The 22154-nt window shown below is 53.0% G+C and overlaps 1 protein-coding gene across 1 annotated transcript; it reads left to right on the top strand.

The window, feature by feature from the left end:
* The first annotated feature begins 7466 nt into the window (after positions 1-7466).
* On the top strand, positions 7467-12710 carry LOC144720801 (homeobox protein Hox-B4-like). The gene is made up of 2 exons (XM_078597858.1): positions 7467-8302; positions 12028-12710. Exons 1-2 carry the CDS (start codon positions 7762-7764, stop codon positions 12471-12473), a joined length of 987 nt encoding a protein of 328 aa, XP_078453984.1. The 5' UTR covers positions 7467-7761; the 3' UTR covers positions 12474-12710.
* The last annotated feature ends 9444 nt before the right edge of the window (positions 12711-22154 follow it).

Genomic DNA, 22154 nt, shown 5'->3' with positions numbered 1-22154 from the left:
ATCGTAACCCCTCTACCCGGCTCCCACTACCACCACCTCGTTAACACCACGCGGAGGATGGAGCCATCGGAGGAGGACGAAGCCATCGCTCCTCCTCCGTGTGGCGGTCGCGTGCCAACGCGATTTGTAAGAAAAATGAAGCCCCCAACGCAAGAATGACCTCTTTTTTTTTATAAAAAAAATAATCAGCCTTGATTATAATTAACTTCCACCGCGGTCGTGAGAAAGATAGCACCGATCGGTTTCGTTAATTGGAGCTGTCAATTATTCCGGCGATGCCTCTGCGTTATTATCATCATTATATGATGATGATGATAATTAGAACGCGTGTATGTCCCCCCACCTTCAGCCTCGCGTGTCAGATGACGAACTTAGAACGACGCCGCAGTGACCCTCCCCCACAACTCTGCTGTGGGTACGGTGTGTGGGGTGTGTGTGTGTGGGGTGTGTGTGTGTGGGGTGTGTGTGTGGGGTGTGTGTGTGGTGTGTGTGCGGTGTGTGTGGTGTGTGTGTGTGGTGTGTGTGGTGTGTGTGTGTGTGTGGTGTGTATGTGTGGTGTGTGGGGTATGTGTGTCTGGTGTGTGTGTGTGTGGTGTGTGTGTGGTGTGTGTGTGTGTGGGGTGTTTGTGTGGTGTGTGTGTGGTGTGTGTGGGGGGTGTGTGTGTGTGGGGTGTGTGTGAGTGGTGTGTGGGGGGGGTGTGTGTGTGGGGTGTGTGTGGGGTGTGTATGGGGTGTGTGTGTGTGGTGTGTATGTGTGTGAGGTGTGTGTGTGTGTGGTGTGTGGAGTGTGTGTGTGTGTGGTGTGTGTGGGGTGTGTGTGGGTGTGGGGTGTATGTGGGGTGTGTGTGGGGTGTGTGTGGGGTGTGTGTGTGGTGTGTATGTGTGTGGTGTGTGTGGTGTGTGGGTGTGTGTGTGGTGTGGGGGTGTGTAGTGTGTGTGGGGGATGTGTGGTGTGTGTGTGGTGTGTGTGGTGCGTGTGTGTGGTGTGTCTGTGGTGTGTGTGGTGTGTGTGTGGTGTGTGTGTGTGTGTGTGGTGTGTGTGTGTGTATGGTGTTTGTGTGTGTGTATGGTGTGTGTGTGTGTGGTGTGTGTGGTGTATGTGTGTGGGGTGTGTAGTGGGCGTGTTGTGTGTGTAGTGTGTGTGGTGTGTGTGGGGGGTGTGTGTGTGTGGTGTGTGTGTGTATGGTGTTTGTGTGTGTGTGGTGTGTGTGTGGGTCGTGTGTGTGTGTGGGGTGTGTGTGTGGTGTTTGTGTGGTGTGTGGTGTGTGTGTATGGTGTTTGTGTGTGTGTGTGTGGTGTGTGTGGTGTATGTGTGTGGGGTGTGTAGTGGGTGTGTTGTGTGTGTAGTGTGTGTGGTGTGTGTGGGGGTGTGTGTGTGTGTGGTGTGTGTGTGTGTGGGGTGTGTGTGGGGTGTGTAGTGTGTGTGGTATGTGTGTGTGTGGTGTGTGTGTGGGTTGTGTGTGTGGTGTGTGTGTGTGGGGTGTGTGTGGGGTGTGGTGTGTGTGGTGTGTGTGTGTGGTGTGTGTGTGTGGTGTGTGTGTGTGGTGTGTGTGGGGGGTGTGTGTGTGTGTGTGGTGTGTGTGTGGTGTGTGTGGTGTGTGTGTGTGTTCGGCGTGTGGTGTGTGTGTGGGGGGTGTGTGTGTGTGGGGTGTGTGTGGTGTGTGTGTGTGTGGTGTGTGTGTGTGGGGTGTGTGTGGGGTGTGTGTGTGGTGTGTGTGTGGTGTTTGTGTGTGGTGTGTGTGTTCGGTGTGTGTGTGTGTGGTGTGTGTGTGGTGTGTGGTGTGTGTGTGTGTGGGGTGTGTGTGTGTGGTGTGTGTGTGGTGTGTGTGTGGTGTGTGTGTGTTCGGTGTGTGGTGTGTGTGTGTGTGGTGTGTGTGGTGTGTGTGTGGTGTGTGTGTGTGGTGTGTGTGTGTGGGGTGTGTGTGTGTGTGGTGTGTGTGTGATGTTTGTGTGTGGTGTGTGTGTTCGGTGTGTGGTGTGTGTGTGTGTGGTGTGTGTGTGGTGTGTGTGTATGTGTTGTGTATGGTGTGTGTGTGTTGTGTGGTGTGTGTGTGGTGTGTGTGTGGTGTGTGGTGTGTGTGGTGTGTGTGTTGTGTGTGTGGGGGGTGAGTAGAGGGAGCGGTGGTGTATTGGTTAAGCGCGCCGCGCTACGAACCCGGCCACCCGAGTTCGATTCCCTGCTCACAGCCACCAGCACCCAGTGACGATTATCTAAACCTGGTCCCGGGCCTCCCCTAGGTCGCCTCGGCCTCAAATGAGTGCGGTGTGTAGCAAACATCGCCAGCCACTCGGGGAGACAAAGGCGGTCGGGTGTGGTGCTGGCCACCCCTCCCCCACGTGTACGGGGGATCTTTGTCTTGGTGTGTATTTAAAGTATTCGCGACATCACGTCGGCAGCGGCGCACAAACAACAGGGACTCAACTCAGCGCGTTCGTCAATCACGCTGCCGTAGAGGCTGCATATGTGGGGGAGTGGGGGGTGGGGGGGGGGTAATAAATACAATAGGCGACGTTTCGGATAATGCCCCGTCTGCATAACAGAGAAGAATGGTCATTGCCACGACCCGAAATGTCACGTGTTAGTTATGCATCACGTCCTCGTTGGGACGAATGAGTTTAGATTGTGTGAATGGACATGGATGCGTGTGTGTGTGTGTACATGGATGTGTGTGTACATGGATGTGTGTGTGTGTGTTTGAATATGGATGTGTGTGTGTGTGAACATGGATGTGTGTGAACATGGATGTATGTGTGTGTGAATATGGATGTGTGTGTGTGGGTGAATATGGATGTGTGTGTGTACATGGATGTGTGTGTACATGGATGTGTGTGTGTGTGTTTGAATATGGATGTGTGTGTGTGTGAACATGGATGTGTGTGAACATGGATGTATGTGTGTGTGAATATGGATGTGTGTGTGTGGGTGAATATGGATGTGTGTGTGTACATGGATGTGTGTGTACATGGATGTGTGTGTGTGAACATGTATGTGTGTGTGAATATGGATGTGTGTGTGTGGGTGAATATGGATGTGTGTGTGTGTACATGAATGTGTGAATGAACATGGATGTGTGTGTGTACATGGATGTGTGTGTGTGAACATGGATGTGTGTGTGTGTGTACATGGATGTGTGTGTGTGAACATGGATGTGTGTGTGTGTGAACATGGATGTGTGTGTGTGAACATGAATGTGTGTGTGTGTGAATATGGATGTGTGTGTGTGTGAATATGGATGTGTGTGTGTGTGAACATGGATGTGTGTGAACATGGATGTATGTGTGTGTGAATATGGATGTGTGTGTGTGGGTGAATATGGATGTGTGTGTGTACATGGATGTGTGTGTACATGGATGTGTGTGTGTGAACATGTATGTGTGTGTGAATATGGATGTGTGTGTGTGGGTGAATATGGATGTGTGTGTGTGTACATGAATGTGTGTGTGTGTGAATATGGATGTGTGTGTGTGTGAATATGGATGTGTGTGTGTGTGAACATGGATGTGTGTGTGTGTGAACATGGATGTGTGTGTGTGAACATGAATGTGTGAATGAACATGGATGTGTGTGTGTACATGGATGTGTGTGTACATGGATGTGTGTGTGTACATGGATGTGTGTGTGTGAACATGGATGTGTGTGTGTGTGTGAACATGGATGTATGTGTGTGTGAACATGGATGTGTGTGTGTATGAACATGGATGTGTGTGTGTGAACATGGATGTGTGTGTGTGTGAACATGGATGTGTGTGTGTGAACATGAATGTGTGTGTGTGTGTGAACATGGATGTGTGTGTGTGTGTGAACATGGATGTGTGTGTGTGAACATGGATGTGTGTGTGTGTACATGGATGTGTGTGTGTACATGGATGTGTGTACATGGATGTGTGTGTGTGAACATGGATGTGTGTGTGTGTGAATATGGATGTGTGTGTGTGTGTGAACATGGATGTGTGTGTGTGTGAACATGGATGTGTGTGTGTGAACATGAATGTGTGTGTGTGTGAACATGGATGTGTGTGTGTGTGTGAACATGGATGTGTGTGTGTGTGTGAACATGGATGTGTGTGTGTGTGAACATGGATGTGTGTGTGTGTGAACATGGATGTGTGTGTACATGGATGTGTGTGTGTGAACATGGATGTGTGTGTGTGTGAACATGAATGTGTGTGTGTGTGAACATGGATGTGTGTGTGTGTGAACATGGATGTGTGTGTGTGAACATGAATGTGTGTGTGTGTGAATATGGATGTGTGTGTGTGTGAATATGGATGTGTGTGTGTGTGAACATGGATGTGTGTGTGTGTGAACATGGATGTGTGTGTGTGAACATGAATGTGTGAATGAACATGGATGTGTGTGTGTACATGGATGTGTGTGTACATGGATGTGTGTGTGTACATGGATGTGTGTGTGTGAACATGGATGTGTGTGTGTGTGTGAACATGGATGTATGTGTGTGTGAACATGGATGTGTGTGTGTATGAACATGGATGTGTGTGTGTGAACATGGATGTGTGTGTGTGTGAATATGGATGTGTGTGTGTGAACATGGATGTGTGTGTGTGTGTGTGAACATGCATGTGTGTGTGTGTGAACATGGATGTGTGTGTGTGAACATGAATGTGTGTGTGTGTGTGAACATGGATGTGTGTGTGTGTGAACATGGATGTGTGTGTGTGTGTGAACATGGATGTGTGTGTGTGTGTGAACATGGATGTGTGTGTGTGAACATGGATGTGTGTGTGTGTGAACATGGACATGGATGTGTGTGAGTGTTGAACTCCTTTCGCACCAGGCGTAAGCCAATTGTGCTCAACGGAGGATGCGGAAGTGCCTGTGAATTGGAGGCTGACGTTTTGGGTCACGGCCCTTCTTCAGAGCAAAACAGAAGAGATGGGGGATGGGGGGGGGGGGGCGTTGTGTACACTCACACATCTACCCCACTCATACATCTACACCACTCACACATCTACCCCACTCACACATCTACACCACTCACACATCTACCCCACTCACACATCTACCCCACTCACACATCTACACCACTCATACATCTACACCACTCACACATCTACACCACTCACACATCTACACCACTCACACATCTACACCACTCACACATCTACCCCACTCACACATCTACCCCACTCACACATCTACCCCACTCACACATCTACACCACTCACACATCTACCCCACTCACACATCTACACCACTCACACATCTACCCCACTCACACATCTACCCCACTCACACATCTACCCCACTCACACATCTACACCACTCACACATCTACCCCACTCACACAACTACCCCACTCACACATCTACACCACTCACACATCTACACCACTCACACATCTACACCACTCACACATCTACCCCACTCACACATCTACACCACTCACACATCTACACCACTCACACATCTACCCCACTCACACATCTACCCCACTCATACATCTACACCACTCACACATCTACACCACTCACACATCTACCCCACTCACACATCTACCCCACTCACACATCTACACCACTCATACATCTACACCACTCACACATCTACACCACTCATACATCTACACCACTCACACATCTACCCCACTCACACATCTACACCACTCACACATCTACACCACTCATACATCTACACCACTCACACATCTACACCACTCATACATCTACACCACTCACACATCTACCCCACTCACACATCTACACCACTCACACATCTACCCCACTCACACATCTACACCACTCACACATCTACCCCACTCACACATCTACCCCACTCACACATCTACACCACTCACACATCTACCCCACTCAAACATCTACACCACTCACACATCTACCCCACTCACACATCTACACCACTCACACATCTACCCCACTCACACATCTACACCACTCACACATCTACCCCACTCACACATCTACACCACTCACACATCTACACCACTCACACATCTACACCACTCACACATCTACCCCACTCACACATCTACCCCACTCACACATCTACACCACTCACACATCTACACCACTCACACATCTACCCCACTCACACATCTACACCACTCACACATCTACACCACTCACACATCTACCCCACTCACACATCCAGAGTAGACACGTGTGGAGTAAACGCGCGTTCGTTTCGCCCCAGCATTGAAGACGCAACGATGCCGCGCGAGGCCACGGCACTAACTTTGGGGCGACCAGCGCAGAGTTTGCAGCCAGCATCGCTTTCAACAGGGGGATGGCTCGATTAAGGGTGGGGTGGGGGGGTTTGTGGGGTTATTTCACATAAATATCTAAATGTGTCGTTAAACCCGCCGCCACCCGACACAGCCAAATGAGCGAGGTTCTGTCACGTCAACAGAACGTGCCAATTCGTGACTGCTTCAGCATTGGAGAGTTAAACTCACCACCACCACCACCAACCACCACAGCAACATTGACAATTTTACTACCGTGCCGTGTCGCTGGTGATGACAGGCAAACACACAACAATTCACGAATCCGTTTTCGACTTCGCCGAACCGAATCAGCGGGGGATGACGCCTCCTCCCCCCCCCCGTCTCGCCCTCGTCCGAGCGAACGTTGCCGGGATCTTTCATTTTGTTCCCTCCGTGGTCTCTTTGTGAAGCAGATAGGCGACACATTTGCGAGCAGTCCGGCCGGCAGTGGGAGAGAGAGAGAAAGCCAGAGAACCGTGTTCACAATGAACATCAAAACAGCACACGGAGTGCGCGGGCTCTAACTCTTGGATGCGGCTTGACCACAGAAGCCGAAGAGGGAAGGGAGGATTGAGGGGGTGGGGGGGGGGTGTGGGAATCGTGAACATTTGTTTTCCTGCACAAGGGGGCAAGCGACTCGACTGGCGATCTGAGAGTTGAGGATTGGCACCAGCGTTGCGCAGACATCACACGCTGCCATCCGTGGTGTTGAGCGAGCGATGGAGCTCACGAGAGAGGAGAGGAGACGTGGATGGGGAGGGAGTCAGCCTCTGCGTCGAGACGCGCACTCCGCCGGTGATTTATAGCGCGGGGCGCGAAGCCACAAACCGCAGGCTCCGTGTGGTGTTCCGGCCGCAATTGAAGGCGATTCGTATCGCGCGCGTTCGTGATCCGTCATCGTTCTCGAGACGACGCCGCGAAGTTTTGTCTCGTGCATCGTGGCAAACTTGACCGCGCCACCAGGCGCGCAACATCGGGGGACGAGGACGACCGGATAGAAACATCGCCACGCGCTCATGCGGTGCACCCCCACGATGTTCCTGTCAAATACAGCCCCCCCTCCCCCATTCATCCTTACCCCCGCCGTTGCCCCCCACCCACCGACCCCCCCCCGCCCCCCCATCCAACGGCATTCCAATCACCGCGTTGCAGACAATCGCATTTGGGTTGCGCAAGAGCGGAATAATGATTTGGCGGGGCGAAATTTCGCAAAAGGGGAGAGAGAGCGAGCGAGAGAGAGAGAGAGGGGCGAGAGAGAGAGAGTGGAGAGAGAGAAGAGGAGGAGTGGAGAGGAGAGCGCGCACACGGGGGCCACTTGACATTTGTCATCAGCGCGTTTCCTTATCCGGGCTCCCCGGACGCGCCTCCCATTGGCTGCGCGCGTCACATGCGCCGCCGCTAAAATATACAACGATCGCTTTTTGGAGGTGGGCTTCCCCGCGACAGCAAAAACGACAGCGGGCAGAAAATATAGCACCTCCGTTGGAAAAAAAAGCCCACCCCGCGAACGAAATTAATGGCCATGAGTTCGTATTTGATCAACTCCAACTACGTCGACCCCAAGTTCCCGCCGTGCGAGGAGTACTCGCATGGAGACTACATCCCGGAGCCGAGCCCCGAGTACTACGGGCAGCCGAGAGACCCGGGCTACCGGCAGCCCCCGGAGCCCGTGTGCCCGCAGCACGCGGACTACCCCGAGCAGCCCTACCACTGCGGCGAGCCCCCCGAGCCGGAGCGGCTCGTGGCCCAGGCGGGGAGGCACGGCGTGGTGCCTCCCGTCCCACAGCCACCGCCGCCCCCGCCTCCTCCTCCTCCTACTGCTGCTCATCCGAGCCACTTGGCCCCCCTCCGGGCAGCCCTCGAGCCGTGCGGTGCGGACGCTGCGCCCGCGTGCACCCAGCAGCTGGGAGCCGTGCCCAACGGGTTGACTTGCGGCGTGAGTAGCGGCAAACACCAGCAGCAGCAGCAGCTGCAGCTGCAGCAGGACCCGCATCTGCAGCAGCAGCAGCAGCCGCCGGTCGTGTATCCGTGGATGAAAAAAGTGCACGTGAACACGGGTAGGTCGTGGCGGCGTTCCGCGTTCATTTGCGGCGCCTTCCTCGTGGACTCTTGGCAGCGGCGGCGGCGGTGGCCGCGGCGTCGTCGTCTCTTCCGTGACCCGCCTTGGCACGCCGCGTGGGGCTCTCTCCCTCTCTCTCTACTACCACCACCACCCCCCCCCCGTAGGCCGTGCGGAATTGCGAACGGGGAGGATTGGCGGGGCGAGCTGCTCATTACGGAGATTTATGTCGCCTTTAAACGCAACGAATGCGTCGCGGCTGCCACCAGCAGCAGCAGCAGCAGCACCAGTGCAACGGGCCCTCTTAATACAAATTTATTGCGCTCGAGGGGCCCCTGAACGCGTCGCACACCCACGGAGCGGCGAGCCGCACGCGCGCGCGTGAGAGGGGTACGGGGGTGGTGGCGGTGGTGGTGGTTGGCGCGTTGTGCAACGTGGCCCCCGCGCTCTCGGGGAGAGGAATTTTTCTCGTCTTCGTTCGTGCCGCGTCCGATGGTTCGATGGCTGCTGCTGCTGCTGCGATGTTGTTCGGGAGCTAACGGGCCTCCTCCTCTTCATCCCCACCACCACCACCACGGCCACAATTCTCGAAGGTCTTCCAGGCTTCAGCAGAGCGAGAGAGCGCGCGAGAGAGAGAGAGAGAGTTCGTGCAGTTTGGCAATACATCCACCCTCCTAGATTCCCAGTTTTCGTGACTGCAGGAATTGCTGTTCGGTTCTTTGGGTAAAGTGTGTGTCTCGCTCGGTGTGTCTTTGTGTGTGTGTCCCTCTCTCTGCGTGCGTGTCTGCCCGTGCTGTTCCCGTGTCTGTGTTTTATCATTCATTCTTACCTGCCGCTGGTTGCTTGTGTTGCAACCGAAACGTCGTATTTATATTACTATTCTATTTTATTTTCTACGTGACTTTTACCGAAAGAACAGCAATAGTCAATTCCTCCTTGCACATCCTCCGTTGTAGGAGCGCATGATAGTGGCCGGGTGTGCGCTTACGCAGCGATCAAAGTTGCGAATCGAAGCGAGGTGGTCGTGTTGTCACCCTGGGCCCCATCCGCCTTCTACCACCACCACCACGACCACCACCACCACCACCACCACGGGTGTCGCAGCCAAGGTGGAGTGTGCTGGCCGCGTTGATCGCGCGCACAGGAGGAGGGCACGGGGAGAGCGAAAGGCAACCTTTAGAGAAGATATCGAGCGGATGTTTGCGGCGGCGCGATGGTGGGGTGGGGTGGAGTGGGGTGGATTAGCTATTGTTTGGGAAGCATAGCGCGTTGCCAAATCAATGCGATCCATAGCCGTCAACGTTTGTCATGTGAAGCAGGGATAGAAACAAACTGAAATGGCCCAGCCGAGACGCGAACGAGTGCGCGCGCGTGGATGTGTGCACGTTTATGGATGTCTGTGTGTCTTGTGTGTGTGTGTGAGCCTCAAATTAGTACCTTGGTGGGGTGTGTAAACATCGCCACTGGGGAGACAAAGGCGGCCGGGCGTGGTGCTGGCCACCCACCCCCCCCCCCACCCCTTCGTGTGCCGTTCCGGCCTTCATAGGTGCAACTCGCGAACGGCACTTGCCCCAACAGTCTGTCACAGGCTATACGGGGGATCTTTGTCTTATCGTGTGTTGAGCTGCAGTGTAGTGGTTAGCGCGCTACGCTGCGCTACGAAGCCGGCCACCCGAGTTCGATTCCCGCTCACTATTCTATTTTATTTTCTACGTGACCACCGGTGGCGATCGTCTGTACCGGTCCCGAGCTTTCTTCCACGTCGACTCAGCGTTAACGAGTACCCGGTGCTGATGTGTAACCATCGCCGCTGGGGGAGACAAAGGCGGCCGGGCGTGGTGCTTTCCACCCACCCGCCCCCCACCCCCTTCGTGTGCCGTGCCGGCCTTCATAGGTGCAACTCATGAACGGCACTCGCCACGTGCACGAGAAGCTTCTTACGAAATCGTCAGTTTGCGCGATAATCGGCAGTCGGAATGTGAGCGACACGGTAGCTTGTGGTGGAAGGGTGAGTGCCGTGGAAGGGTGAGTGTGGTAGAAGGGTGAGTGTGGTGGAAGGGTGAGTGTGGTGGAAGGGTGAGTGTGGTGGAAGGGTGAGTGTCGTGGAAGGGTGAGTGTCGTGGAAGGGTGAGTGTCGTGGAAGGGTGAGTGTCATGGAAGGGTGAGTGCCGTGGAATGGTGAGTGTCGTGGAATGGTGAGTGTCGTGGAAGGGTGAGTGCCGTGAAATGGTGAGTGTGGTGGAAGGGTGAGTGCCGTGGAAGGGTGAGTGTGGTGTAAGGGTGAGTGCCGTGGAAGGGTGAGTGTGGTGCAAGGGTGAGTGTCGTGGAAGGGTGAGTGCCGTGGAAGGGTGAGTGCGGTGGAAGGGTGAGTGTGGTGGAACGGTAAGTGCCGGTGGTGCTCACGGTCAGAGTTCAATGTGGTGATGTTGATGTTGAATTCCGTGCGACGGTAAATCTCAGGCACCGCCATCATTTCTGGACGGGGTGAAACAAAAAAATGACGGATGTGTTTTTGTTCCAAAAAAGGGCTCGCTCCGAGGGGGTGCGGGTCTAATTTGAAACCCACTGCCTAACGTGCAAAACTAGATTCCACCTTGCTCGTCGCATTGAGTTTACGAAACGAGCGCCGTTAATTAAAATGCGTGTTTATGGCGGTGCGTGTACGTTTGTTTCGTATTAGTCGATCTTGTGATGATTTGGCGCGAGTAGAAATTTGCGAACGGTGAACGGCGAGCGTGCTCACTGAAGGTAGCAGCAACAGCAGCAGCAGCAACGCAATGAGCACCTGCAGTGTCACCACGTCCCCGACCACGGCGACTACCGATACGGCCGCCGCTGTGAATGAACGAGCAGCAGTAGCAACACCATCGCTAGCCGCCACCACGACCACCGCTCGCCACCACTCACCACCATCAGCAACACCACCTCGAGACAATATAACCACCATCACCACCACCACCACCAATAACCACCACCGCCATCCACTATAACCACCATCACCACGACCGCCAGCCACTATAACCACCATGACAGCCACCACCACCACCACCACGAGCAGCCAGCCACCCACATGACCATCCATCGGTCGCGACTGCGAGCGCCAGTACCACCGTGGAGCGTGAGTCGAGTGATCGGGGCTCTTCACTCGACTCGCGCGCGCGCGGTCAGTCAGTGAGCGTCAACGCGCCTTGACGGTGTGGGCCGTGCAACACCGCACCCGTGCCGAACCCATCCGCGTGCGAGACCCAGAGACGCCGTGGCGTGCGAGACACGCGGGCACAGGGGGCGAAGGAGGTACTACTTCACAGGGAGAGAGAGAGAGAGAGACACGATTCGGAGATTATTGGGCTTTTTTTTAATCGACAGAGTTGAACGAGAGAGAAATCAGAGAGAGAGACTTGAGACTGAGAAGACATATTTCACGATTCGGCACAACCTCTGGCCGCTGCTTAGGCGCGACGTCGCTCGCAAATCTGCCGAATGGCGAGCCGGTGATTGGCTTTGTGCGCTCGTGAAGTTTCGCCTTCTAACGCTGTCCCCCTCAAATATCCACACTCCTCCTCCTTCCTACCATCACCTCATCTTCCACCCAAACCTCTTGTCCACATCCGCTCTCCCCCCCCCCTCTTCCCTCCCTCCCCCCCCATGTTTTCCCTTCTCCCTCCACGTCTCTCCATCACCACCACCGCCAACACCACCAAACGCCACGACGCCCGCCCGCAGTCAACCCCAACTACATCGGCGGGGAGTCGAAACGCTCCCGCACGGCCTACACGCGCCAGCAGGTGCTCGAGCTCGAGAAGGAGTTCCACTTCAACCGCTACCTCACCCGGAGACGGCGGATCGAGATCGCGCACTCGCTGTGCCTGAGCGAGCGCCAGATCAAGATCTGGTTCCAGAACCGGCGCATGAAGTGGAAGAAGGATCACAAGCTGCCCAACACCAAGATCCGCTCCTCGGGACCCGGCGGGGCTGTGCAGGCGAACGGTGGAGCGGCGGTGGTGATGACTGCAGGAGGTGGTGGTGGTGGTGGAGGTGGTGGTGGTGGTGGTGGCAGCAACAGCAATGGTAGCAGCAGCAGCAGCGGCAGCAGCAGCAGCAGCAGTGGGAAGACCCACTGCGTGGCGCCCTCGGCTCCCACGAGTGGCGTGCTCGCCCGGGCGTTATGAGGCACAATGAGACGTACGGTCGGACTGTAGCGCACGTATATATACACACACACAAGTACACACACACGCAAGTACACGGACACACAAGTACACACACACACAGGTACACCTACACACACAGTACACGCGCACACGTGCACACGTGGCACTCGTATACGGTACACTAAAACCGATCGTATACTCGACACATTCCCAAACACACACGCAGATATGTGTACACATCCATTCGTGTATGAACTCATACACACATGTAATCATGCACACTCGTGTACACTCATTCCTGGTACACGTCTGTACGTAAATACATACATAGACGCGAATTCATATTTTGTATACAATGCATACGTACACATATGCGCGTGTACAAAGACACACAAGACAAAGATCCCCCGTATAGCCTTAACAGACTTTAGGGGCAAGTGCTGTTAGCGAGCACCTATGAAGGCCAGCACGGCACACGAGGGGGTGGGTGGCCAACACCACGCCCGACCGCCTTTGTCTCCCTAGTGGAAATGTCTACACACCGCACCATGTACTCATTTTAGGCTGAGTCGACCTAGGGGAGGCCCAGGATTCGTAGCGCAGCGCGCTAACCGCTACACCCACCGCTCCCCCAACAAAGACACACGAACGCAAATCACACACGCACTCATCCATACGCATTTACACACGTGCACACGCACACTTCCCATACGCACACACATCCACATATATATACACACGCACGAAGACAAAGATCCCCCGTGTAGCCTTACCATACTTTGGGGGAAAGTGCTGCTTAGCGAGCACCTATGAAGGCCTGCGCGTGCAAACAGCGGTCTCAACGTACAGTTCACGCACGCAAATCCACGTATACACGCACGCGCATACACACACACATACACACACACTCATACATAGACACACACACGCATACACACACACACTCATACACACACACACTCATCCATACATACATACACACACTCATACACACACACTCATACATAGACACACGCGCATACACACACACACGCATACACACACACACATACACACACACTCATACATACATACACACACACTCATTCATAGACACACACACGCATACACACACACACGCATACACACACACACATACACACACACTCATACACACATACACACACACTCATACATAGACACACACACGCATACACACATACACTCATACATACATACACACACACACTCATACATAGACACGCACGCGCCTACATACACACACACACTCATACATAGACACACACTCATACATAGACACACACACTCATACATACACACACACACATACACACACTCATACATAGACACACACACGCATACACACACACACTCATACATACACACCCACACTCATACATAGACACGCACGCGCCTACATACACACACACACTCATACATAGACACACACACGCATACACACTCATACATACATACACACACACTCATACAGAGACACGCACGCGCCTACATACACACACACACACTCATACACACACACACTCATACATAGACACACACACGCATACACACACACACACTCATACATACATACACACACACACTCATACATAGACACGCACGCGCATACACACACACACATACACACACACTCATACGTAGACACACACACGCATACACACACACACTCATACACACACACACTCATACATAGACATGCACGCGCCTACATACACACACACACTCATACATAGACACACACACTCATATACACACACACTCATACATACATACACACACACACTCATACATAGACACGCACGCGCCTACATACACACACACTCATACATACACACACATACATAGACACACTCATACACACACACAGTCATACATACACACTCATACATAGACACACACACTCATACATAGACACACACACTCATACATAGACACACACTCATACATACACATACATACATACATACACACACACACTCATATACATACACACTAATACACACACAGTCATACATAGACACACTCATACATAGACACACACACGCATACACACACACGCATACATACACACACACTCATACATAGACACACACACTCATACACACACACCCATACATAGACACACACACACTCATACATAGACACACACACGCATACACACACACGCATACATACACACACACTCATACATAGACACACACACGCATACACACACACGCATACATACACACACACTCATACATAGACACACACACACTCATACATACACACACACTCATACACACACACTCATACATACATACATACACACACTCATACATACACACACACACTCATACATAGACACACACACTCATACACACACACACTCATACATACATACATACACACACTCATACATAGACACACACACACTCATACATACATACATAGACACACACACTCATACATAGACACACACTCACTCCACGGTCGAGGTTTGTAGAGTCGCGTTTTGTACACACATCACCAGATTGACACCTTAACCCGTCACCTCGCTCGCTCTCTCTCTCTCCATGATTTGAATGTCTTACAGTTTAATGCAAACATCGTTTTTAAAACACATGTTACTTTTGTCTCGCCGTTCGCCATAACGGATTGTTATATATTTATATAAATACGTCTTGGGGTTGTTTTTTTAAAGGAAAGTAATACATATTACATGACATAATTTATTGGTATTATTTTCTATTCCGACATACCAAACTATATATGTATATCACGTGACCTCATATTTTTTTTTTTAAAGCTTGTCCCAGCTGGGAGATGCGAGTTGTAATTTGTGTCTATTTATAAGATTGGGGTATTGGCGGGGGTGGGGGTTATATGTTCTGTGTGGAGAGCGGTGGCGCTGCAGTTAGCACGCTACGCTCCGAACCCGCCGGCCAACTCAGATTTCAATTCCCGCTCACGACCACCGCCATCAACGCCAGCCGATTGTCTTGCACCTGGTGGCCTAACCCCCCCCCCTAGGGTCGACTCAGCCTCAAATGAATACCTGGTGCAGTGCAAGCGATGTGTCCACCCACGCACTCAGTGTCGCGTGCGGGCCCTTCAATAGGTTGCCACTCGCTAACGGGCACTTGCCCCCAGCAGCCTGTGCGGGCTATACGGGGTACCTTTGTCTTTGTGGGTGGAGCACATCGATGCGGAGGGGGTGTGGGTGGGTGGGTGGTTGGGTGGGTGGGTGGCAACATTCGCAAGGGACGGGCATGCACTTAAACATTGCCAGGGCGCCAGCGAGGGCCAGCGGTTATTGTTGAGTCCATTTGTTTGGTGTTATCCTCTGCTATAAGTACCATTGTTTGTGTTGTTGCTGCTGCTGCTGCTGCTGCTCAACGTGTGGACGAACACTGTTTAGACTTTTGAGTTTCTAAAGCCAGCTACACGGGGGTATACGGGCGGAGGGGGGAGGCATGTCTATTGTTTCAGGATGATGGTTTGCTGATCATGGTGGTGATGATGATGATTACAATGCTCATAACGTTATTTTATTGCTGTGTGATGCTGCCAATTGTACAGTGGTGCATCATGAGCACACTTAATAACAATAACATCAACGACAACCAAAACACGACATATTCCGTCCAAAAATATAATTTAAAAAAAAATACCACTTCCGTGAAATGTCAATGAAATATATAATTAGACCACGTTTCAGGGGCGATGATGTTTCTCACACACACACACACACGTGTGCTCTGAAGAAGGAGCTGCTGTCCGAAACGTCGCCTAATATTATACGTAATTTGTTCCTGTTAGTGCATAGTGTTATTGACAAATGTGTTAAGTTTGTGTTATATTGATCACCATGATTCATCTCTCTCTCATTCACCCTCTCTCTCTCTCTGGAGCCATGAAGTACAACTTACCTGCAGTGTACATTTGTATTATTATTTGATATGTATCCGCTCGTTGTCCAGCCTTTTGTTACGGACGGCGCGCGCGTGCGTGTGTGTGTGTGTGACCCAGGCCTTCCCCATGCCACTCTGCTTTGTACATAGAGTGCAACGCTGCCGAAGCGGTCATTCGTGGTATTTGTATAATATATCGAACGCTGCAGAGAGAGAGACAAAACTAAACTAAACACAGCGGATCAACAGAAAAGGGGGGAGGATGTACATTTTACTGAGCGCGTGTATGTATGTTGGGTGTATTTATGAAGACTAAATGAAGACAACAAACAGCAAACAAAAAAAAGGCGACTGTTTTTGGGAACAGTATAATTGTGTCGGTGTCAATTGAACCAATGTGTAGTATATGTCTGTAGTGAGACGGGGAGGGATTTCGTGACGTAGGGTATATATATATGCCAATTAGTTAGGATTATTGTCGATCGCACTTGCAGGGTTATTGATCTGTTTCATAGGAAATAAAAGTCATTACACCATCGCGCCTCATTCCGATCGTTCATCCGTTGCGCGCGCGTCACGCACGCGTGCACACGGTCACGTTAATGATCTGCTCCTAGTGAAGGGTCGCCGCCCGAAACGTTCACTCGATAATTTTAGTTCGGGGAGGTGGGGCGGGGGGGGGGGGTTGTATTCGCTCGTGAAACGGTGTGTTCATGTGTCAATTACGGTAAGCGTTTTTTACCCGTGAACACAACACGGCGTGGGCAGAGCGCGTTAAAGTGGCGCGCGCGCGAGTGCGTGCGTGTCGTGTTAAAATGAAAACACGACGCTGTTGTGTGAGCCACCACAACCACGACACAGCCGCGTGGAGCAGCGTGCCTGCCATGCACGCGGAAACATCGCGTTGTGTTCACGGAGCACAATGAGTCATTCGTGAGTGGAGATACATTCGTGAAGAACTCGCGTGCGCATTCATACATGAAGACACGGACGCGTTGCGCACGCATTCACGCAGGAGCAATGACACGTATTCTGTAATTATATACTGATGTTATTCGTGTGGAAGGCTCCCGCGTATACACACACACATACAGAATCTCTCTCTCTCTCTCTCTTAGACACACACGAAGACAAAGATCCCCCGTGTAGCCTTAACAGACTGTTGGGGCAAGTGCTGTTCGCGAGCAGCACCTATGAAGGCCGGCGCGGCACACGAGGGGGTGGGTGGCCAGCACCACGCCCGGCCGCCTTTGTCTCCCCCAGTAGCGATGTTTACGCACCGCACCAGGTACTCATTTGAGGCTGAGTCGACCTAGGGGAGGCCCAGGACCGGTACAGATAATCGTCACTGGTGTTGGCCGTGAGCGGGAATCGAACCCGGGTCGCCAGGTTCGTAGCGCAGCGTAGCGCTAACCGCTACACCACCGCTCCCCACATAAACAAAGGCATACACAGGCCACATACACATGGGCACACACATGCACTACTGGCACACACACAGCGCAATACAGCTAAGATTCGTTGGTGCTCAGCCATCCCAAATCGCACCCTTGAAACAACAGCGTTTACCAAACATGCTATATGTGTGTGCGTGCGTAGATGTGGGTCAAACTCGCGTTTTTTAACCCTTTGCACGCTGTAATTTCCCGTTGCCAAATAGGCGAATGGGTTTGTGTAATGTTTTGTTATCATCGCTGCGACGAGAAGACGGTGGTGGGGGGGGGGAAAGCCCATGCCATTCACGTCGCGAGACATTCATCACCCTAACAGCCATCACGACCCGCAACCATCCAGCACCATCCAGCAGTGGAGAGCGACAACGGGGGGAAGGGGGGACAGGGCATGAAGACACTGCACTCAAGTGCGTAACTCAACAATCGGAACCCCGAAATGCTCGACGCGCCGCGATCAAAGCGTGCACTTGAACCGGTCCTGGGACTCCCCTAGGTCGACTCAGCCTCGAACGAGCATCGTCACGTGCGCACGGACGTGGTGTTGGCCCCGTGTGCCGGTGTCGACCTCTGTATCTGCTCGCTAACAGCCAACAGTCGCCGTACCTTCGTTATCTAACATCGCTTCGTGACGGCGGCGGCTTTCATTCTGCGGTGATGATGCTGCTGCTGCTGCTGATGATGATGCTGCTGCTGCTGCTGATGATGATGCTGCTGATGATGCTGCTGCTGTTGCTACTGATGACGATGCTGTTGCTGATAATGATGCTGATGCTGCTGATGATGATGATGCTGCTGCTGCTGTTGTTGTTGTTGATGTTGATGATGATGCTGCTGCTGCTGTTGTTGATGATGATGCTGCTGATGATGCTGCTGCTGTTGCTACTGATGACGATGCTGTTGCTGCTGATGATGATGCTGCTGCTGCTGATGATGATGATGCTGCTGCTGATGATGATGTGTTATCAACGACCCAGGGAAGGGCTGTGCGGCAAATACGAGGCTAGCGCTGGAGCACAAAGACAAAGATCCCCCGTGTAGCCTTTAACGGGGGGGGGGCAAGTGCTGTTAGCGAGCAACTCTGAAGGCCGGCATCGACACACAATGGGCCGCCTTTGTCTCTTCCACATCGATGTTTTACAATATTTGAGGCTGAGTCGACCTAGGGGAGGCCCAGGACCGGTGCAGATAATCGTCACCGGGGTTGGCCGTGTGCGGGAATCGAACTCGGCTCGCCGGGTTCGAAGCGCGGCGCGCTAACCGCTGCGCTACCGTTCCCGACACACACAAAGACAAAGATCCCCCATATAGCCTTAACAAACTGTAGGGGCAAGTGCTGTTAGCGAGCACCTATGAAGGCCAGCACGGTACACGAGGGGGTGGGTGGCCAACACCACGCCTGACCGCCTTTGTCTTCCCAGTGACGATGTTTACACACCGCACCACGTACTCATTTGAGGCTGAGTCGACCTAGGGGAGGCCCGGGACCGGTTCAGATAATCGTCACTGGGTGTTGGCCGTGAGCGGGAATCGAACCCGGGTCGCCAGGTTCATAGCGCAGCGCGCTAACCACTACACCACCGCTCCCCACAAACACACGCACGCACACACACAGAGAGACACGCACACGCACACACGCGCACACAGACACACACACACGTGCACACATAGAGAGACACACACACACAGAGACGCACACAGAAACACACACACGCGCACACACACACAGAGACACACGCACGCGCACACACAGAGACACACACGCACGCACACACACACACAGAGACACACAGAGAGACAAAGACACACGCACACACAGAGACACACACACACACGCACACACACAGAGAGACACGCACGCACACATAGAGACACACAGACACACACACAGAGACACACACAGAGAGACACAGACACACACACAGACACACACACAGACACACACACACACAGAGAGACACACACACAGACACACACACACACAGAGACACACACAGAGAGAGACACACACACAGAGAGACACAGACACACACAGACACACACACACACAGACACACACACAGACACACACACACACAGAGACACACACAGACAGACACACACACACAGACACACACACACAGACACACACACACACAGACACACACACAGAGATACACACACACAGACACACACACACACACAGAGACACACACACAGACACACACACAGAGAGAGACACAGACACACACACAGACACAACAACAACCGCCATTCGCCACTAAGTGGCGGTAACGTCACCACGACGCTTGTGCCAGGCCATGTGCACCCTGAGGCCACGTGAAGTGTCGAACGCCCGCTGGCAGGAGGTCACGGGGCAGACCCAGGTGCCACGGGTCGACTGACCGAGATGACCGAGATGACTGGCTGATCCACCACCTGTGCCCCCTACTGTGCCAACTTGCTGTGCTTTAGCCACCCGGCGCTCCGCTCGTTGTTGTGAGCGTCGCTCCTCCGCCCTCCGTTGTTGTTGGAGGGCGACTGCCTCCAACTGCCCAGTAGCGTCCTTCACGAGCCTCCTCCACTGAGGCCGATCTTGACACCGCTGGTACCAGTCATCGGCAAGTCCACTCAGCTCCACGTCCTCCTGTACCACATCACTCCATCTCTTCTCTAGCCCGTGCCGCGCCCGTTTAGCCCCCTCGATCCGGCCGAACAAAAGCTGTTTAGGCATGTGGTGGCTGGGCATGCGGGCTACATGACCCAGCCAACGCAGCCTTGCCTGCCGGAGGAGCTCACTGATGGGACTTTGCCCAGATCTTTCAAGGACTTGTGAGCTCCTCACACAATCCAGCCTGGTTAAACCCAGGATGGATCGTAGGCAGGCCAGCCTAAATGTTTCCAACACACAGACACACACACAGAGACACACACACACACAGACACACAGACACACACACACACACAGAGACACACACACAGACACACACACAGAGACACAGACACAGAGACACACACACAGACACACACACACACACACAGAGACACAGACATACACACACACACAGACACACACACAGACACACACACAGACACACACGCACACACAGACACACACACACAGACACACACACACAGAGACACACACACACAGACACACACACACAGAGACACACACACAGACACACACACAGAGAGAGACACAGACACACACACACAGACACACAGACACACACACAGAGACACACACACACAGACACACAGACACACACACACAGAGACACACACACAGACACACACACACAGAGACACAGACACAGAGACACACACACACAGACACACACACAGAGAGAGACACAGACACACACACACAGACACACAGACACACACACAGAGACACACACACACAGACACACAGACACACACACACAGAGACACACACACAGACACACACACACAGAGACACAGACACAGAGACACACACACACAGACACACACACACACACAGAGAGACACAGACACACACACACAGACAGACACACACACACACACACACAGACACACACAGCGACACACAGACACACACACACAGACACACACACACACAGACACACACACACACACAGACACACACACACACACAGACACACACACAGAGATACACACACACACACACAGAGACACACACACAGACACACATACAGAGAGAGACACAGACACACACACACAGACACACACACACAGAGAGACACAGACACACACACAGACAGACACACACACACAGACACACACAGACACACACACACACACAGACACACACACACACAGACAGACACACACACACACAGACACACACAGCGACACACAGACACACACGCACACACAGACACACACACACACACAGAGACACACACACACAGACACACACACGCACAAGCCCGCTCTGCCTGGGTGCTGCCAGGCTGCAGACCGAGGCCGCCACGGGCTTTGTTTGTTTGGTCGCGACTGAAGAAGCCAAGTTCACGCCGAGGATTAAATCCGTCAACCCGCGGCGTCTTGAAAAATATATATAAGAGGGGGGGTTGTGGTGGGTGTGGTGGGCGGGGGGGTGTCTGGGCGGTGGGTGGGGGGCTCAACTTTGTGCACTCGGCGGCGGGCGGGGGGGGGGCTCTTTTTTTCTCTCCGTCGTCCCCTGCCCGACTGACAATGCCGTGAGTTATGATGCTGCGTCAATGGTCGGTAGCTTAGGCGCCATTTCGTTTAAGGGTCGCGTTCTGCAGCCCGCGTCTCTCTCCCGGAGAGAGAGAGAGACGTGGGGGGGTGGGGGGGGTGCGAAGCGAGAGAGAGAAAGAGAG

This window comes from Lampetra planeri, chromosome 1 (assembly GCF_965212315.1).
Source record: "Lampetra planeri chromosome 1, kcLamPlan1.2.h2, whole genome shotgun sequence".
Lineage (NCBI taxonomy): Eukaryota > Metazoa > Chordata > Hyperoartia > Petromyzontiformes > Petromyzontidae > Lampetra > Lampetra planeri.
This window is presented reverse-complemented; position numbering and strand designations above follow the sequence as displayed.

Excerpts from the sequence above, each read along its gene's own strand:
- LOC144720801 (XM_078597858.1), top strand. The coding sequence starts at position 7,762 with ATGGCCATGAGTTCGTATTTGATCAACTCCAACTACGTCGACCCCAAG. Across the intron at positions 8,303-12,027 it reads AAAAGTGCACGTGAACACGG|TCAACCCCAACTACATCGGC; the intron begins GTAGGTCGTGGC and ends GCCCGCCCGCAG.